The following is a 20,088-nucleotide window of genomic DNA, read 5'->3' on the forward strand; positions in this document are numbered from 1 at the left end:
GCAGTGGTGTACTGTTAAGGCTGAGTTGGTGAGTGTGTGTGTGTGTGTGTGGAAGACAGCGTGAGTGCATGTGGTGACCCCGGGAAGAGGAACATCGGGAGAGTTCAAAACCCTGCAGGTGAACCCTTGTGGAAGGTGTCTGAACAAAAACATCAGTTAGGGAGAGGATTCCAGGGCGAGGTCCTGGAGACAGGAGATTGGAATCACTCATGCCAAGGACGGAATTCAGTGTGACTGCTTGTCTCATGGTGTGACAAGCTTCTGGGGGTAGTTGAGGAGAGATTCCTAGCAACCTCTTAATGTGGCATCTGCCACTTGAGGTCTGTGGTGTTTCTGTCTACTGAGTATCTGTAGTGTTTCTGATTGGTTTTCTGCCCTCAGGTATTTCTGTCTGTTGTGTTTCTGTCTGCTGTCTTTCTGTCTGCTCTCTTTCTGTCTGCTGTCTTTCTGTCTGCTCTCTTTCTGTCAGCTCTCTTTCTGTCTGCTGTGTTTCTGTCTGCTGTGTTTCTGCCTGTAGTGTTTCTGTCAGCTCTCTTTCTGTCTGCTGTGTTTCTGTCTGCGGTGATTCCGTCTGCCCTGTCTCTGTCTGCTGTGTTTCTCTCTGCTGTGTTTCTGCCTGTAGTGTTTCTGCCTGTAGTGTTTCTGTCTGCTGTGTTTCTGTCTGCCCTGTTTCTGTCTGCGGTGTTTCTGTCTGCCCTGTTTCTGTCTGCTGTGTTTCTGTCTGCTGTGATTCTGTCTGCCCTGTTTCTGTCTGCTGTGATTCTGTCTGCCCTGTTTCTGTCTGTGGTGTTTCTGTCTGCTGTGATTCTGTCTGCCCTGTTTCTGTCTGCCCTGTTTCTGTCTGCTGTGTTTCTGTCTGCTGTGATTCTGTCTGCCCTGTTTCTGTCTGCTGTGATTCTGTCTGCCCTGTTTCTGTCTGTGGTGTTTCTGTCTGCTGTGATTCTGTCTGCCCTGTTTCTGTCTGCCCTGTTTCTGTCTGCCCTGTTTCTGTCTGCGTGTTTCTATCTGCCGGTGTTTCTGTCTGGGGCTTTTCTGTCTGTGATACTTCTGTCTGCAGTATTTATGACTGTGGTGTTTCTTGTCTGCTGTGCTTCTGCCTTGTTAGGAAGAAGAGATAGTTTAAGTAAGTTATATTTGCCCTTGTGAGTGCTAGGAATGAGTTTTAGCTTTAAAGTTTAAATTTGATTTATATTTCTGTGTCTGTGTGTAATGAAAGTTCAAATGGAGTTTTAGTATCACTTTAAAAGGCTGCTTGTGTTTCTAATGAGATGCTTACGACCCCTATAAAGTGAAAGTAAACATGCAAGAGTAGGAAGAACAGTGCTATTGCCTAGCAACGGGGGGCCAGGTTGGCAGGTTCCTCACACAGGCGCACACACACACAGAAGAAAGACAGCTGTTTGTTTTGGAAGCTGTTTGAGTTCAGTTGGTTTGAAGGCAGCTGTGAAGCACAAGCTTCCTAAAAGGGGACAAATAGCAAGTCTCAAGCTAAGAAAAACCCCAAAAGTCCAGGGGAGTGAAAGGAGAGAAAGTTCAAAGAAACCCTTCTCGTTAAAGGAAGGACAGGGATCTGGGAAAAGGTCCTGTTAAGTGAAGTGAAGAGTGAGGGACAGAGAGAAAGGCTTCAAGTTGCAGATTTAAAGTGAGAACAGCTTGCAAGAAGCAAGAAGGTTCAAAGAGACAACTGAAGGTCTGTAACTCTTTGCTATGGGCATGTGAAGCAGTGGTGTACTGTTAAAGCTGAGTTGGTGAGAGACAGTGCCTGGAAAACAGCTTGAGTGCATGTGGTGACCCAGGGAAGAGGAACATCAGAAGGCGAGTTCGATACCCTGTAGGTGAACCCTTGTGGAAGGCGACTGAGTGAAAATGTCAGTTTGGGAGAAGTCTCCAAGGAGAGGCCCTGGAGAGTGGAGATTGGAAACCCTCGTGTGAAGGATGGAATTCAGTGAGTCTGGTTGGCTCACAGTGTGACAAGCGTCTGGGGGAAGTTGAGGAGAAATTCATAGCATCTGTTGAGATGGCATCTGTCATTTGGTTTCAGAGTGTGTGTCTGTCCACAGGGCGCCTACTGGTACATGGGCTGTATACTTACTGTGGACATTGAAATATAATATAGCTTTTATAACTTCTGTTATCCTTATAAATCTTTATATATCTGTAAAGGTATAGTTGTGGGTGAAGGAGTATTGTAATATAGTTCATCTTTTCTTGTTTAATAAATGTTTCATTCTTTTGTTAAAAGTTCATCAGCTGACTCCTGTGACCCTGTTCAGTAACTACTCTCCCCAAATCTAACCAAACAATTAAAAGTTAGGATCTATCAAGCCGGGATCCACCCTGGGATCAGGTTTGTCCAGGGGGAACTTCAGCTTGGATCATAACAGTCTCCAGTGTTTCTGTCTGCAGCGTTTCTGTCTGCAGCGTTTCTGTCTGCCGTTTTATCTGTCTGCCGTTTTTTTCTGTCTGCAGTGTTTCTGTCTGCAGCGTTTCTGTCTGCAGCGTTTCTGTCTGCAGCGTTTCTGTCTGCCGTTTTATCTGTCTGCCGTTTTTTTCTGTCTGCAGTGTTTCTGTCTGCAGTGTTTCTGTCTGCCGTTGACTTACCTGGATATAATTGCTTGGTTGGAGCACTGAGCTGAGCTTGTTTGGTCACTCTATATGCCACATCTGCCCCTTGTGTGTTCCGTCTGTTCTTACAGTATCCAGGCGTTTTAATAATTCCCTCTGGCAAATTGTGAAATTCTAATGCTCGCAAAACATCAACAGGATCAGCTGTGAATACAGGAAGGGGAAACAGAGTTATTAATCAAACAGCAACTGGATGGTAAAAGAACTAAAAAGGCTCAAATTTCTAAAGAATCTTTCACCACTTCAGGTGTCCCAAAAACTTCACAGCCGATGGAGTATTGTTGCAGCGTATTCTTTGAAGTATTTTTGAAGTGTAATCAGTTTTTAAAGTAGGAAACACATCAGCCAATTTTTGAATAGCAAGATCCCACTAACTGCAACATGGTAATGGCCACATAATCTGTTTTTGTGATGTTTATTGAGGGATAATTATTGAGATAATGAGCCCTGACACCAGGGATAACTGCCCTTCCCTTCTTTGAAATAGCGACAATGGATCCCTTCCATTCGGGGCAGAGTTACTCTATAGTTTCAATAGTCAGGAAACAGGGAGTAATGGGCGAGTTATATTTCAGATTGCAGGGGGGATTACAGTGGGTGATATGTAGAACACAGCTTTTTTCATATTTCTTCATGATCTGGCCTGGCAAACACAGAATATGATTTCTTAATTTTCGGATGACGCAAAATTCAGACTGAAATGGTTAGAAACAAACTTCAGCAGGACGTGGACAGCCTGGCAAAATGGGCTGACTCATGGGAGATGCAACTGAACAGAGAACTGTGATCAGAGAATCACAGTGCAGAAGAGGCCCTTCGGCCCATCGAGTCTGCACCGACACGTGAGAAACACCTGACCTACCTAACTAATCCCATTTACCAGCACTTGGCCCATAGCCTTGAATGTTATGACGTGCCAAGTGCTCATCCAGGTACTTTTTAAAGGATGTGAGGCAACCCACCTCCACCACCCTCCCAGGCAGCGCATTCTAGTCCGTCACCACCCTCTGAGTAAAAAAGTTTTTCCTCACATCCCCCCTAAACCTCCTGCCCCTCACCTTGAACTTGGGTCCCCTCGTGACTGACTCTTCAACTAAGGGGAACAGCTGCTCCCTATCCACCCTGTCCATGCCCCTCATAATCTTGTACACCTCGATCAGGTCACCCCTCAGTCTTCTCTGCTCCAAAAAAAAAACCCAAGTCTACCCAACCTCTCTTCATAACTTAAATGTTTCATCCCAGGCAACATCCTGGTGAATCTCCTCTGCACCCCCTCCAGTGCAATCACATCCTTCCTATAATGTGGCAACCAGAACTGCACACAGTACTCCAGCTGTGGCCTCACCAATGTTCTATACAACTCCAACATGACCTCCCTACTTTTGTAATCTATGCCTCGATTGATAAAGGTAAGTGTCCCATATGCCTTTTTCACCACCCCACTAACATGCCCCTCCACCTTCAGAGATCTATGGACACACACGCCAAGGTCCCTTTGTTCCTCAGAACTTCCTAGTGTCATGCCATTCATTGAATACTTCCTTGTCAAATTACTCCTTCTAAAGTGTATCACCTCACACTTTCCATCTGCCACTTATCTGTCCATTTGACCATCCCGTCTATATCTTCCTGTAGCCCAAGACACTCAACCTCACTGTTAACCACCCGGCGAATCTTTGTGTCATCCGCAAGTTTACTAATCCTACCCCCCACATAGTCATCTATGTCGTTTATATAAATGACAAATAATAAGGGACCCAGCACAGATCCCTGTGGTATGCCACTGGACACTGGCTTCCAGTCACTAAAGCATCCTTCTGTCATCACCCTCTGTCTCCTACAACTAAGCCAATTTTGAATCCACCTTATCAAATTACCCTGTATCCCATGTGCATTTGCCTTCTTTATAAGTCTCCTATGTGGGACCTTGTCAAAGGCTTTGTTGAAATCCATATAAACTACATCAACTGCACTACCCTCATCTACACACCTGGTCACATCCTCAAAAAATTCAATCAAATTTGTTAGGCATGACCTCCCTCTGACAAAGCCATACTGACTATCCCTGATCAAACCTTGCCTCTCCAAGTGGAGATAGATACTCTCCTTCAAAAATTTCTCCAATTGTTTCCCTACCACTGACGTGAGACTCATTGGCCTGTTCCCTGGCTTATCTCTACAACTCTTCTTAAATAGCGGAACCACATTAGCTGTTCTCCAGCCCTCTGGCACCTCCCCTGTGGCCAGAGAGGAATTAAAAATTTGGGTCAGAGCCCCTGCGATCTCCTCCCTTGCCTCCCTCAGCAGTCTGGGACACAAATCATCCAGACCTGGAGATTTGTCCACTTTTAAGCCTCCAGTACCTGGTCACTCCCTATATCAATTTGCTTAAGAACCTCGCAGTCTCTCTCCCCGAGTTCGATACCTTCATCCTCATTCTCTTGGCTGAAGACAGACGTGAAGTATTCATTCAACACTCTACCGATGTCCTCTGGCTCCACCCATAGATTGCCCCCTTGGTCCCTTATGGGCCCTACTCTTTCCCTGGTTATCCTCTTCCCATGGATATACTTATAGAATATCTTGGGATTTTCCCTACTTTTACCAGCCAGAGCTTTCTCATATCCCCTCTTTGCTCTCCTAATTGCTTTCTTAAGCTCCACCCTGCACTTTCTGTACTCCACTAATGCCTCCGCTGATTTGCTTCCCTTGTACCTGCTAAAAGCCTCTCTTTTCCTTCTCATCGTATCCTGAATATCTCCGGTCATCCATGGTTCTCTGGGCTTGTTACTCCTTCCTATCACCCTAGAGGGAACATGTTGAGTCTGTACCCTCCCCATTTCCTTTTTGAACACCCCCCACTGTTCCTCTGTAGATTTCCCCACAAGTAGTTGTTCCCAGTCTACCTTGGCCAGATCCTGCCTTATTTTACTAAAATCCACTCTCCCCCAATCCAAAACATTTTTTTGCAACTTGTCGATTTCTTTGTCCATAACAAACTTAAACTGTACCATGTTGTGGTCGCTATCATTAAAATGCTCGCCCACCACCACCTCAGCCACCTGTCCGGCTTCATTCCCCAGAATTAGGTCCAGCAATGCATCGTCCCTTGTTGGACCCTCTACATATTGACCTAAAATGTTCTCCTGTACACATTTCAAGAAATCCACTCCATCCAAGCCCTTAACATGATGTCTATCCCAATTAATGTTGGGAAAGTTGAAATCACCTGATATAATTACCCTATTGTTATTGTTTTTACACACATCCACAAATTCTGCACATATTTGCTCCTCAATTTCCTGCTGACTATCTGGGGGTCTATAATAAACACCTAACAATGTTACTTCCCCTTTTTTATTCCTATACTCTACCCACAAAGCTTCATTCGATGCCCCCTCCAAGATATCATCTCTCCTTACTGCAGTAACTGACTCATTAACTAATAATACAACGTCTCCTCCTCTTTTACCCCCTCCCCTGTCTCGCCTGAAGATTCTATATCCCAGAATGTTGAGCTGCCAATCCTGCCCCTCCCTCAACCACATCTCTGTGATGGCTACTATATCACAATTCCACGTGTCAATCCTCACCCTTAACTCATCAGTTTTACCTATAATACTCCTGGCATTAAAGTAGAGGCCATCCAGCCTTGCCTTACTCCCTTGAAGCTTATTGCAGCTGTACTCCCTCTGACTTGATTGTTTTACTGTATTATGATGTGTCCCTATTCTGCTAACATTCTGTGTCCCCTCCCCCTGCCGAATTAGTTTAAACTCCTCCCAACAGCACTAGCAAACCCACCCGCAAGGATGTTAGTCCCGCTCTGGTTCAGATGTAGACCATCCCACTTGTACAGGTCCCACCTTCCCCAGAAATGGTCCCAGTGATCCAGGAATCTAAAACCCTCCCTCCGGCACCAACTCTTCAGCCAGGTGTTCATCTGCACTATTCTCCTATTTCTGAGATCGCTAGCACGTGGCACTGGGAGTAATCCAGAGATTACAACCCGAGAGATCTTGCTTTTTAGTCTACTGCCTAACTCCCTGAATTCTTGATGCAAGACCTCATCCCTCTTTCTACCTATGTCATTGGTACCAACATGTACCATGACCTCTGCCTTATCACCCTCACCCTTCAGGATGCCCTGCAGCCGTTCAGTGACACATTTTGGGAGGAAGATTGAGGAGAGACAATATAAAATAAACAGCACAATTTTAAAGGAGGTGCAGGTCAGAAAACCCTGGCCGTGTACTTACACATATCTACGAGGTGGTGAGACAAGCAGAGAAAGCTGAGATCAGCTTCCATACCACCCACCCATTCAACCACTGACACCAATTCCACCATCCTAACATTGCTCAACTTCACCCCTCCCTCAGCTCACCTGCTTCCGAAACGCCATCCGTGCCCCTGTTGCCATGACTATTCCAAAATACTCTGGGCTTCTCTCCCACATCCTATCCTCCATAAATATAATTTCATCCAAAACCTGCCTGCCTGTGTGTTCCAACTCACGCCAGCTCCCATTCACATAATTTCTCCTGCACTCACTGACCCACAATGGCTCCCGATCAAGCAGTGCCTCGATTTTAAAATTCTCACCCTGGTTTTCAAATCCACCATGGCCTCAACCCCTTCCCAACTCATTAGCCTCCTCAAGCCCCGAACCCTCAGAAACCTCTCACCACCTCCAATTCTGGCCTCTTGAGCAGCCCCCGATTTAAATCGCTCCAGCACTGGCAGCCATTCCTTCAGCAGCCTGAACCTCTGGGATTCTCTGGACCTCTCTGCCTCTCTCTCTCCCCCTTAAAATCTTTCTCTTTTACCAAACAAAAGGCAGCTCACCACCACCTTCTCAAGGGCAATTAGGGATGGGCCCAGTCAGTGATGCCCACATCCTGCGAAAGGGTAAAAAATACACTTTGTGAATCCAATCTAAGAGAGTGAGGTCTCACTGCCACAATGACCCCTGGAGGTGGGGTTAAAGGCTGATCCGCCTGGTGAGGCAGCAGCAGACAAGAGGATCATGTCTAGAGGTCTCTGGGAATACACCCTGCCTGAGTTGGCAACTTGGCTTAACACCATGCCTGTAATTAGAAATAAGTGTTGGTATTTAAAGCTCATTCACTTCATTTTCTCCTATTTCTGGACCGTGGTGATTCTATTTTTCCTGCCCTTTTTCAGAAATGCCATAAGGGAGTTAAAACCACGAAACTCTCTTAAATATTTGACACAGCTGGTTTCACTGTTAAAAGGTAGGCTGATACTTATGACTTCATAGTGCTGAGGACAGAGTAAGTGCGCTGAAGCTTTTGGTAACAGTTACTGAGCCCTAATTGCCCTTGAGAAGGTGGTGATGAGCTGCCTTCTTGAACCGCTGCAGTCCATGTGGTGTAGGTACACCCACAGTGCTGTTAGGGAGGGAGTTCCAGGATTTTGACCCAGCGACAGTGAAGGAAATGCGATATATTTCCAAGTTGGGATGGTGAGTGGCTTGGAGGGGAACTTCCAGGTGGTGGTGTTCCCATTTCTCTGCTGTCCTTGTCCTTCCAGACGGTTGTGGGTTTGGAAGGTGCTGTTGAAGGAGCCTTGGTGAGTTGCTGCAGTGCATCTTGTAGATGGTACACACTGCTGCTACTGTGTGTCAGTGGTGAAGGGATGCATGTTTGTGGATGTGGTTCCAATCAAGCGGGCTGCTTTGTCCTGGATGGTGTCAAGCTTCTTGTCAAGTGCTGTTGGAGCTGCACTCATCCAGGCAAGTGGAGAGTATTCCAACACACTCCTGACTTGTGTCTTGTAGATGGTGGACAGGCTTTGGGGAGTCAGGAGGTGAGTTACTCGTCACAGGATTCCCAGCCTCTGACCTGCTCTTGTAGTCACAGTATTTATATGGCTGGTCCAGTTCAGTTTCTGATCAATGGTAATCCCCAGGATGTTGATAGTGAGGGATTCAGTGATGGTAATGCCATTGAACATCAAGGGGCGATGGTTGGATTCTCTCTTGCAGATGGTCATTGCCTGACACTTGTGTGGCGCGAATATTACTTGCCACTTATCAGCCCAAGCCTGAATATTGTCCAGGTTTGATGCATACAGACAAGAACACCTTCAGTATATAAGGAGCTATGAATGGTGCTGAACATTGTGCAATCATCACCGAATATCCCCACTTCTGAATTTATGATGGAGGGAAGGTCATTAATGAAACAGCTGAAGGTGGTTGGGCCTAGAACACTAGGCCAGAATTCAAGTCCCATTCCACGGAGTAGAGTTTATAATTCAGACTCCGAATGTAGAACAGATGGAGTGCTGCACTGTCAGAGGGTCAGTACTGAGAGAGTGCTGCACTGTCAGAGGGTCAGTACTGAGTGAGTGACGCACTGTCAGAGGGTCAGTACTGAGGGAGTGCTGCACAGTCAGAGGGTCAGTATTGAGGGAGTGCCGCACTGTCAGAGGGTCAGTATTGAGGGAGTGCCGCACTGTCAGAGGGTCAGTACTGAGGGAGTGCTGCACTGTCAGAGGGTCAGTACTGAGGGAGTGCTGCACTGTCAGAGGGGCAGTACTGAGGGAGTGCTGCACTGACAGAGAACTGGGAAGACTTCCCAGTGTCCAGGGGTCAAAGTTAATCCATCAACCAATGTGATGATGCATTTCATTTCCATGCATTTCCCACAATGCAGCAGTGACTATGCTTCAAAAGTACCTCATTGTTGGACATGGTGAGATGGTGAAAGGAGTTTGTTCTTTCGCTCATTTCAAACAATTAACAGGAATAAGGGAAGGAAACTAGGGGAGGATTCCTCTCTCAATGCTGCTTTGTTTTTTTCCCCCCAGTTTGCTTGCAACAGCCTCTGGGAGATTCTGGAACATTCCTGGTGACTAGGAACCCGAATTATTAAAGGGTCAATCAAGTTGATGCTATCGATGTCTACTTTGGGTTTAAGTGTGACAGATTTTGGAGCAAATCTGAACCAACATTGACACTCATTACAGTCTTCCCTCTGTCCCCCTACCCAAATCCCCAAGCATTAATGTCATTGTTTGAGCTCAGTGATCAGCAACACGCCACCACTTTCTCAAGGGCAATTAGCGACGGACAATAAATGCCAGCCTTGCCAATGTCCCAGCACCACATGCACTAATTAATGAAAACCCAGTAGTGGGTGTAACAGCAATCGACTCCACACAGAGAACATGTCACAACTGCACTGAGCTCAGACTCAGCAGGGAATGCTGCAACTTCCTTTAAGCAACACCTCCTTCGATGATTTGGATGGAATGGCTTCAAGATAAAAATTGCATTTCACAGCATCAGGACATCCCAAAGTGCCAGGAGATCCTTTTTAAAGTGTAGTCGGTGCAGCAAAGAATGTCACACGAAGACACACGATTCAGAGACAACAATGTCGGGTGGGCCAACTAAACTGGTTCACCCCTGACACATGCTGATGGATAAATACTGGTTCAGAGTGGAGAAAACCTCAAATCCGCTTAGCCCCTCCCGAGAGGGCAGACAGGGTCTCAATTTATTGTCCCATCCAAAAGACGACACATCCAACAATGCAGCATTCCCTCAGTACTGACCCTCTGACAGTGCAGCACTCCCTCAGTACTGACCCTCTGACAGTGCAGCACTCCCTCAGTACTGACCCTCTGACAGTGCAGCACTCTCTCAGTACTGACCCTCTGACAGTGCAGCACTCCCTCAGTACTGACCCTCTGACAGTGCAGCACTCTCTCAGTACTGACCCTCTGACAGTGCAGCACTCCCTCAGTACTGACCCTCTGACAGTGCAGCACTCCCTCAGTACTGACCCTCTGACAGTGCAGCACTCTCTCAGTACTGACCCTCTGACAGTGCAGCACTCCCTCAGTACTGACCCTCTGACAGTGCAGCACTCCCTCAGTACTGACCCTCTGACAGTGCAGCACTCCCTCAGTACTGACCCTCTGACAGTGCAGCACTCAGTACTGACCCTCTGACAGTGCAGCAATCCCTCAGTACAGACCCTCCGATAGTGCAGCCCTCCCTCAGCACTGACCCTCTGACAGTGCAGCAATTCCTCAGTACTGACCCTCTGACAGTGCAGCACTCCCTCAGCACTGACCCTCTGACAGTGCAGCACTCCCTCAGCACTGACCCTCTGACAGTGCAGCACTCCCTCAGTACTGACCCTCTGACAGTGCAGCACTCCCTCAGTACTGACCCTCTGACAGTGCAGCACTCCCTCAGTACTGACCCTCTGACAGTGCAGCACTCCCTCAGTACTGACCCTCTGACAGTGCAGCACTCCCTCAGTACTGACCCTCTGACAGTGCAGCACTCCCTCAGTACTGACCCTCTGACAGTGCAGCACTCCCTCAGTACTGACCCTCTGACAGTGCAGCACTCCCTCAGCACTGCCCCTCTGACAGTGCAGCACTCCCTCAGTACTGACCCTCTGACAGTGCAGCACTCCCTCAGTACTGACCCTCTGACAGTGCAGCACTCCCTCAGTACTGACCCTCTGACAGTGCAGCACTCCCTCAGTACTGACCCTCTGACAGTGCAGTACTCCCTCAGTACTGACCCTCTGACAGTGCAGCACTCCCTCAGTACTGACCCTCTGACAGTGCAGCACTCCCTCAGTACTGACCCTCTGACAGTGCAGCACTCCCTCAGCACTGCCCCTCTGACAGTGCAGCCCTCCCTCAGTACTGACCCTCTGACAGTGCAGCACTCCCTCAGTACTGACCCTCTGACAGTGCAGCACTCCCTCAGTACTGACCCTCTGACAGTGCAGCACTCCCTCAGCACTGACCCTCTGACAGTGCAGCCCTCCCTCAGTACTGACCCTCTGACAGTGCAGCACTCCCTCAGTACTGACCCTCTGACAGTGCAGTACTCCCTCAGTACTGACCCTCCGACAGTGCAGCACTCCCTCAGTACTGACCCTCTGACAGTGCAGCACTCCCTCAGTACTGACCCTCTGACAGTGCAGCACTCCCTCAGCACTGCCCCTCTGACAGTGCAGCCCTCCCTCAGTACTGACCCTCTGACAGTGCAGCACTCCCTCAGTACACCCAGAAGAAGAGGGCAGAACCATTAGGGCCGGGCCTTTCAGGGGCCAATTGGGAAGCGCCCCCTCACAGGAAGGGTAGTGACTCCAAAACACTGACCAGGCTGGGGGTCAATTGAAAATGTTCGAGGTATGAAGGAATCTCGATCATTAGAGATTGGGAGGATTACAGGGAGATGGAGATAGGATACAGATCAGACATGGACAGGGTCACCAAACTGAACGTCCTCCTCCTGTGCCAATGGTCATCTCGCTTGACCCCAGGAACAGACCATCCACACCCAGTGAAGTTCCAGGTGGTCACTCACAAAACTGTGACAAGGAACTTTTTGCTGGAGCTGCCCATCAATTACTGAATGGACTGCTGACCACCATACACTGACTGGACTGCTGACCACTATACACTGACTGGTCTGCTGACCACCATACACTGACTGGTCTGCTGACCACTATAAACTGACTAGACTGCTGACCACCATACACTGACTGGTCTGCTGACCACCATACACTGACTGGTCTGCTGACCACTATAAACTGACTAGACTGCTGACCACCATACACTGACTGGTCTGCTGACCACTATACACTGACTGGTCTGCTGACCACTATACACTGACTGGTCTGCTGACCACCATACACTGACTGGATGCTGACCACTATGCACTGACTGGTCTGCTGACCACTATACACTGAATGGACTGCTGACCACCATACATTGACTGGACTGCTGACCACTATACACTGACTGGACTGCTGACCGCTATACACTGACTGGACTGCTGACCACCATACACTGACTGGACTGTTGACCACCATACACTGACTGGTCTGCTGACCACCCACACTAACTGGACTGCTGACCACCATACACTAACTGGACTGCTGACCACCTTACATAAATGGACTGCTGACCACCATACACTGACTGGTCTGCTGACTACCATACACTAACTGGACTGCTGACCACCATACATAAATGGACTGCTGACCACCATATACTGACTGGTCTGCTGACCCCTATTCACTGACTTGTCTGACCACTATACACTGACTGGACTGCTGACCACTATACACTGACTGGATTGCTGACCACTATACGCTGACTGGACTGCTGACCACCATACACTGACTGGACTGCTGACCACCATACACTGACTGGACTGATGACCACCATACACTGACTGGACTGCTGACCACTATACACTGACTGGACTGCTGACCATCATACACTGACTGGACTGCTGACCACCATGCACTGACTGGACTGCTGACCACCATAAACTGACTGGACTGCTGACCACTATACACTGACTGGATTGCTGACCACTATACACTGACTGGACTGCTGACCACCATACACTGACTGGACTGATGACCACCATACACTGACTGGTCTGCTGACCACTATACACTGACTGGTCTGCTGACCACCATACACTGACTGGACTGCTGACCACTATACACTGACTGGACTGCTGACCATCATACACTGACTGGTCTGCTGACCACCATACACTGACTGGACTGCTGACCACTATACACTGACTGGACTGCTGACCACCATACACTGACTGGTCTGCTGACCACTATCCACTAACTGGACTGCTGACCACTATACACTGACTGGACTGCTGACCACCATACACTGAGTGATCTGCTGACCACTATACACTGACTGGTCTGCTGACCACCATACACTGACTGGACTGCTGACTACTATATACTGACTGGACTGCTGACCACCATACATTGAGTGATCTGCTGACCACTATACACTGACTGGTCTGCTGACCACCATACACTGACTGGACTGCTGACCACTATACACTGACTGGACTGCTGACCACCATACACTGAGTGATCTGCTGACCACTATACACTGACTGGACTGCTGACCACCATACACTAACTGGACTGCTGACCACTATACACTGACTGGACTGCTGACCACCATACACTGACTGGACTGCTGACCACCATACACTGACTGGTCTGCTGACCACCCTACACTAACTGGACTGCTGACCACCATACACTGACTGGACTACTGACCATTATACACTGACTGACCTGCTGATCACCATACACTAACTGGACTGCTGCCCACCATACACTGACTGGACTGCTGACCACTATTCACTGACTGGTCTGCTGACCACTATACACTGACTGGACTGCTGACCACTATACACTGACTGGATTGCTGACCACTATACACTGACTGGACTGCTGACCACCATACACTGACTGGACTGCTGACCACTATACACTGACTGGACTGATGACCACAATACACTGACTAGACTGCTGACCACTATACACTGACTGGACTGCTGACCACCATACACTGACTGGACTGCTGACCACCATACACTGACTGGACTGATGACCACCATACACTGACTGGACTGATGACCACCATACACTGACTGGACTGCTGACCACTATACACTGACTGGACTGCTGACCATCATACACTGACTGGACTGCTGACAACCATGCACTGACTGGACTGCTGACCACCATACACTGACTGGACTGCTGACCACCATACACTGACTGGACTGATGACCACCATACACTGACTGAACTGCTGACCACTATACACTGACTGGACTGCTGACCATCATACACTGACTGGACTGCTGACCACCATGCACTGACTGGACTGCTGACCACCATAAACTGACTGGACTGCTGACCACTATACACTGACTGGATTGCTGACCACTATACACTGACTGGACTGCTGACCACCATACACTGACTGGACTGATGACCACCATACACTGACTGGTCTGCTGACCACTATACACTGACTGGTCTGCTGACCACCATACACTGACTGGACTGCTGACCACTATACACTGACTGGACTGCTGACCATCATACACTGACTGGTCTGCTGACCACCATACACTGACTGGACTGCTGACCACTATACACTGACTGGACTGCTGACCACCATACACTGACTGGTCTGCTGACCACTATCCACTAACTGGACTGCTGACCACTATACACTGACTGGACTGCTGACCACCATACACTGAGTGATCTGCTGACCACTATACACTGACTGGTCTGCTGACCACCATACACTGACTGGACTGCTGACTACTATACACTGACTGGACTGCTGACCACCATACATTGAGTGATCTGCTGACCACTATACACTGACTGGTCTGCTGACCACCATACACTGACTGGACTGCTGACCACTATACACTGACTGGACTGCTGACCACCATACACTGAGTGATCTGCTGACCACTATACACTGACTGGACTGCTGACCACCATACACTAACTGGACTGCTGACCACTATACACTGACTGGACTGCTGACCACCATACACTGACTGGACTGCTGACCACCATACACTGACTGGTCTGCTGACCACCCTACACTAACTGGACTGCTGACCACCATACACTGACTGGACTACTGACCATTATACACTGACTGACCTGCTGATCACCATACACTAACTGGACTGCTGCCCACCATACATAAATGGACTGCTGACCACCATACACTGACTGGACTGCTGACCACTATTCACTGACTGGTCTGCTGACCACTATACACTGACTGGACTGCTGACCACTATACACTGACTGGATTGCTGACCACTATACACTGACTGGACTGCTGACCACCATACACTGACTGGACTGCTGACCACTATACACTGACTGGACTGATGACCACAATACACTGACTAGACTGCTGACCACTATACACTGACTGGACTGCTGACCACCATACACTGACTGGACTGCTGACCACCATACACTGACTGGACTGCTGACCACCATACACTGACTGGACTGCTGACCACTATACACTGACTGGACTGCTGACCACTATACACTGACTGGTCTGCTGACCACCATACACTGACTGGACTGCTGACCACCATACACTGACTGGTCTGCTGACCACTATACACTGACTGGTCTGCTGACCACCATACACTGACTGGACAGCTGACCACCATACACTGACTGGTCTGCTGACCACTATACACTGACTGGTCTGCTGACCACTATACACTGACTGGTCTGCTGACCCCTATCCACTGACTGGACTGCTGACCACTATACACTGACTGGTCTGCTGACCCCTATCCACTGACTGGACTGCTGACCACCATACACTGACTGGACTGCTGACCACTATACACTGACTGGTCTGCTGACCACCATACACTGACTGGCCTGCTGACTACCATACACTGACTGGACTGCTGACCACCATGCACTGACTGGACTGCTGACCACCATACACTGACTGGACTGCTGACCACCATACACTGACTGGACTGCTGACCACCATACACTGACTGGACTGCTGACCACCATACACTGACTGGACTGCTGACCACCATACACTGACTGGACTGCTGACCACCATGCACTGACTGGACTGCTGACCACCATGCACTGACTGGACTGCTGACCACCATACACTGACTGGACTGCTGACACTTTTAAAGTCTGCAGCCAAAACCGATAATAGTAAATATCCAAAATCCACACCAACAATGATCCTACTCTATAATCTGACACAAAGGTCTAATCAACCCAAACACAGTTAATTGCTCTTTACATTGTGATTTCTAGACTATACATAGTCTTAGTATTTAGTCCCTGCCTCAGACCTTCTGAAAATACAGGCTGGGGTCTAGTCAAACACAGATTTTTCTTCAGACAGGGACAGTTTCAGGAAGGGGATCTTTCAACAGTTGTGAGTGTCACAAATTTTAACTTGTTGTTTCGGATGTGTTACCTCCTAAATACACGCACACTCGCACACGCCATGTGCCCCATCGTATCTGTGCTGGGTGAAAAACAGCTATTGGTCTAATCCCACTCAGCAGATCTTGGTCCATAACCCTGTTAGTTACAGAAGCTCAAGTGTAAATCCAAGAGTATTTTAAATGTGAAGTGGGTTCCTGTCTCTCCCAACCTTCCAGGCAGCGAGTTCCTGATCCATAAATTTCTCCCAATTTCCCTCTAATCCTTCCACCAATGACTTAAAACTTTTCCTCCTGGATATTGTCCTCTCTGTGAATGGAAACAGGTCCTTCCCATCCACTCTATCCAGGCCCCTCAAAATTTTATACACTTCAATTAAATCTCCCCTCAACCTCCTCAGTTCCAAAGAAAACAATCTCAGTCTCTCCAATCTTTCCTCAGGGATAAAATTCTCCATTCCCGGCAACATCTTTGTAAGTTTCCTCTGTTCCCTCTCTCGTGTGATCACATCCTTCCTGTAATGTAGTGACCAGACTATACTCAGTATTCTAGCTGTGGTCTAACTAGTGTTTTATCCAGTTCTAGCGGAATCTCCCTGCTCTTATATTCAAAACCTCGGCAAATAAAGTAAAATGTTCCAAAAAACCTCCTTAAAACCACCTTATCTACCTGTCCTACCAGTTTCAGGGGTCTGTGGACATACACTCCATGTCCCTCTGCTCCTCTACATTCCTCAGTTTCCTACCATTTACTGTGTATTCCCTTGTCTGTCCTCCCCAAATACCTTACCTCACATTTGTCCAGATTGAATTCCATTTGGCACTGTCCTGTCCGCCTGACCAGTCCATTGATATACAAGCATGCAAATTAGGAACAGTAGTAGGCCATTTGGCCCCTCAAGCCTGCTCCAATATCCTCCTGCCATTTACAGCTCTCTTTCTCACTATCAATCACATGGCCAATTTCTGTATCTTCTACAACTTTCTTAATCATACTCCCTACATTTAAATCTAAATCATTGACATATATGACAAACAGTGAGGTAGCCTATACTGAGTCTGGCAGAGCCTCATCGGAAATAGCGTTCCAGTCACAAAAATCCTTCTGTCTCACTGCCCAGTGAGATAGTTTCCACATTGTCTGACTTTGTCACACTTCAATTTGCCATTTACCCAGAGTACAGTGTAAATCAAGTATGTGTTACAGTTTTATAGTTCGAGGTATGACTTCAGATGTCTCATCGCATGTTGGATGCATTAATACTTCGGCATGTCCCAAGAGCCCATGATTAAAATTTGACAGTCTGACAAGCCACATGTGCCTGAATGCTAATCTGAATGATTCCTACCATGGGAATAGTTGTGGTGATATCCATTCTTGAGTTATACATATGTTCAATTCAAATCCTTGCAATTTTGAACTTTAACTGTGTATGTAATTGATATTTAGGGTCTGATGACACAATGTCATTCCAGAACTGAGAATGTAAATCTTTGATCTTCTTGGCTTCCACAGAAACAGAAGCAGAAACACACCACATCTTACACATGTGCCAAGACAATAGTAAAAAGAATGTGCACAAGGCTGGCTACTCTACAGATGATGGACTAGTCCAATAACAGAACCACTAAGCGAATGCCAGACTTGTTAACAGTTTGGAAATGTGGAGACCAGCGTGGGGGAGGTGGGAGGAGAGGGGGTAGTGGTTACAGAAGCTTTTTGCACACAGTCAGGTCACTCTCCCTGCCTGGCAATGGAGTTCAGGGCCCAGGCAGCTGAAGGCACGGCCGCCAATGCTGCAGTGATTAAAATCAGGACCGCTCAACATACAAACATACAAAATCGGAGTAGGAGTAGGCCATTCGACCCCTCAAACCTGCTCCACCATTCAATAAGATCATGGCTGAGCTATTTGTGTTTTCAATTCCATATTCCCATCTAACCCCGATAACCTTTGATTCCCTTGCCTAACAAGAATCTATCTACCTCCGCCTTAAAAATATTCAGTGACCCCACCCCCACCACCTTCTGAGGCAGAGAGTTCCAAAGTCGCACAACCTTCTGAGAGAAAACAATTCTCCTCATCTCTGTCCTAAAAGGGCGACCCCTAATTTTAAAACAGGGCCCCCTAGTCTGGACTCACCCACAAGAGGAAACATCCTTTCCATGTCCACCTTGTCAAGGCTGTTCAGGATCTTGTATAACTTCAATCAAATCACCCTTCACTCTTCTAAACTCCAGTGGAAACAAGCCCAGTCTGTCCAAACTTTCCTCATAAGACAACCCACTCATTCCAGGTATCAATCTAGTAAACCCCCTCTGAACCACCTCCAACACATTTACATCCTTCCTTAAATAAGGAGACCAAAACTGCACACAGTATTCGAGGTACAGTCTCACCAATGCCCTGTATAACTGAAGCATAACATCCTTACTTTTATGTTCAATCCCTCTCATAATAAAGGATAATATTCCATTACTTTTCTTAATTACTTGCTGAACCTGCATACTAATTTTTCGTGACTCATGCACTAGAACACCTAGATCCCTCTGCACCTCGTAATTCTGCAGCCATTTTCCATTTAAGTAATACTCTGCTTTTTTATTCTTCCTGCCAAAGTGAACAACTTCACATTTTTCCACATTAAACTCCATTTGCCAGACCTTTGCCCACTCACTCAGCTTATCTATATCCATCGGCAGCCTCCTCATGTCCTCTTCACAATATACTTTCCTATCTATCTTTGTGTCATCTGCAAATTTGGCTACCGTGTGTTCACTCCCCTCATCTAAGTCATTGATATAAATCGTAAAAAGCTGAGGCCCCAGTACAGACCCCAGTGAGACTCCACTCGTCACATCCTGCCAATCAGAAAATGACCCATTTATGTGAGGCGATGGTGTAGGGTATTGTCGCTTGACTAGTAACCCATTGACCCAGGGTAATTCTCTGTGGACCCGGCGATGAATCCTGCAATGGCAAATGAGGGAATTTGAATTCAGTAAAAATCTGGAATTAAAATTCTAATAATGACCATGAAACCATTGTCGATTTTTGTAAAATCCCACCTGGTTCACTGATGTCCTTTAGGGAAGGATATCCGTTGTCCTTACCCGGTCTGGCCTACATGTGACTCCAGAGCCATAGCAAAGTAGTTGGCTAATAAAATGCCCTCTGAACAAGGGCAACTAGGGATGGGCAATAAATGTTGGCCCAGCCAGCAACGCCCACATCCCATGAATAAACTTTTTTAAAAATCTCTGCTTTCTGCCAACCAGCCAATCTTCTATCCATGTTACCCCCTACACCATGACCTTTTATATTCTGCAATAACCTTTGATATGGCATCTTATCAAATGCCTTCTGGAAATCCAAGTACAGCACGTCTACAGGCTCCCCTTTATCCACAGTTCATGTTACTCCTTCAAAGAACCCCAATAAATTGGTTAAACATGATTTTCCTTTCACAAAAGCATGGTAACTCTTCCCAATTACCTTGAGTTTCTCTAAGTCCCCAGCTGTAACCTCCTTAATGATCAATTCTAACACCTTCCCCACAACAGATGTCAAGCTAATTGGCCCTTAGTTTCCTGTTTTCTGCCTCCCTCCCTTATTGAATAGAGGGAGGGAGGC

General features: G+C 47.5%; 1 protein-coding gene across 1 annotated transcript in view; it reads right to left on the minus strand.

The window, feature by feature from the left end:
* LOC144692808 (collagen alpha-1(XI) chain-like) overlaps nucleotides 1–20,088 on the minus strand; it is a 145,016-nt gene that overhangs the window by 107,119 nt on the left and 17,809 nt on the right. The window contains exon 2 of the mRNA XM_078561883.1: nucleotides 2,602–2,769. Within this exon, the coding sequence (XP_078418009.1) occupies nucleotides 2,602–2,769 (168 nt within the window). The remainder of the gene's footprint in view (nucleotides 1–2,601; nucleotides 2,770–20,088) is intronic.

This window comes from Cetorhinus maximus, chromosome 17 (genome assembly GCF_964194155.1).
Source record: "Cetorhinus maximus chromosome 17, sCetMax3.hap1.1, whole genome shotgun sequence".
NCBI classification, from domain to species: Eukaryota; Metazoa; Chordata; class Chondrichthyes; order Lamniformes; family Cetorhinidae; genus Cetorhinus; species Cetorhinus maximus.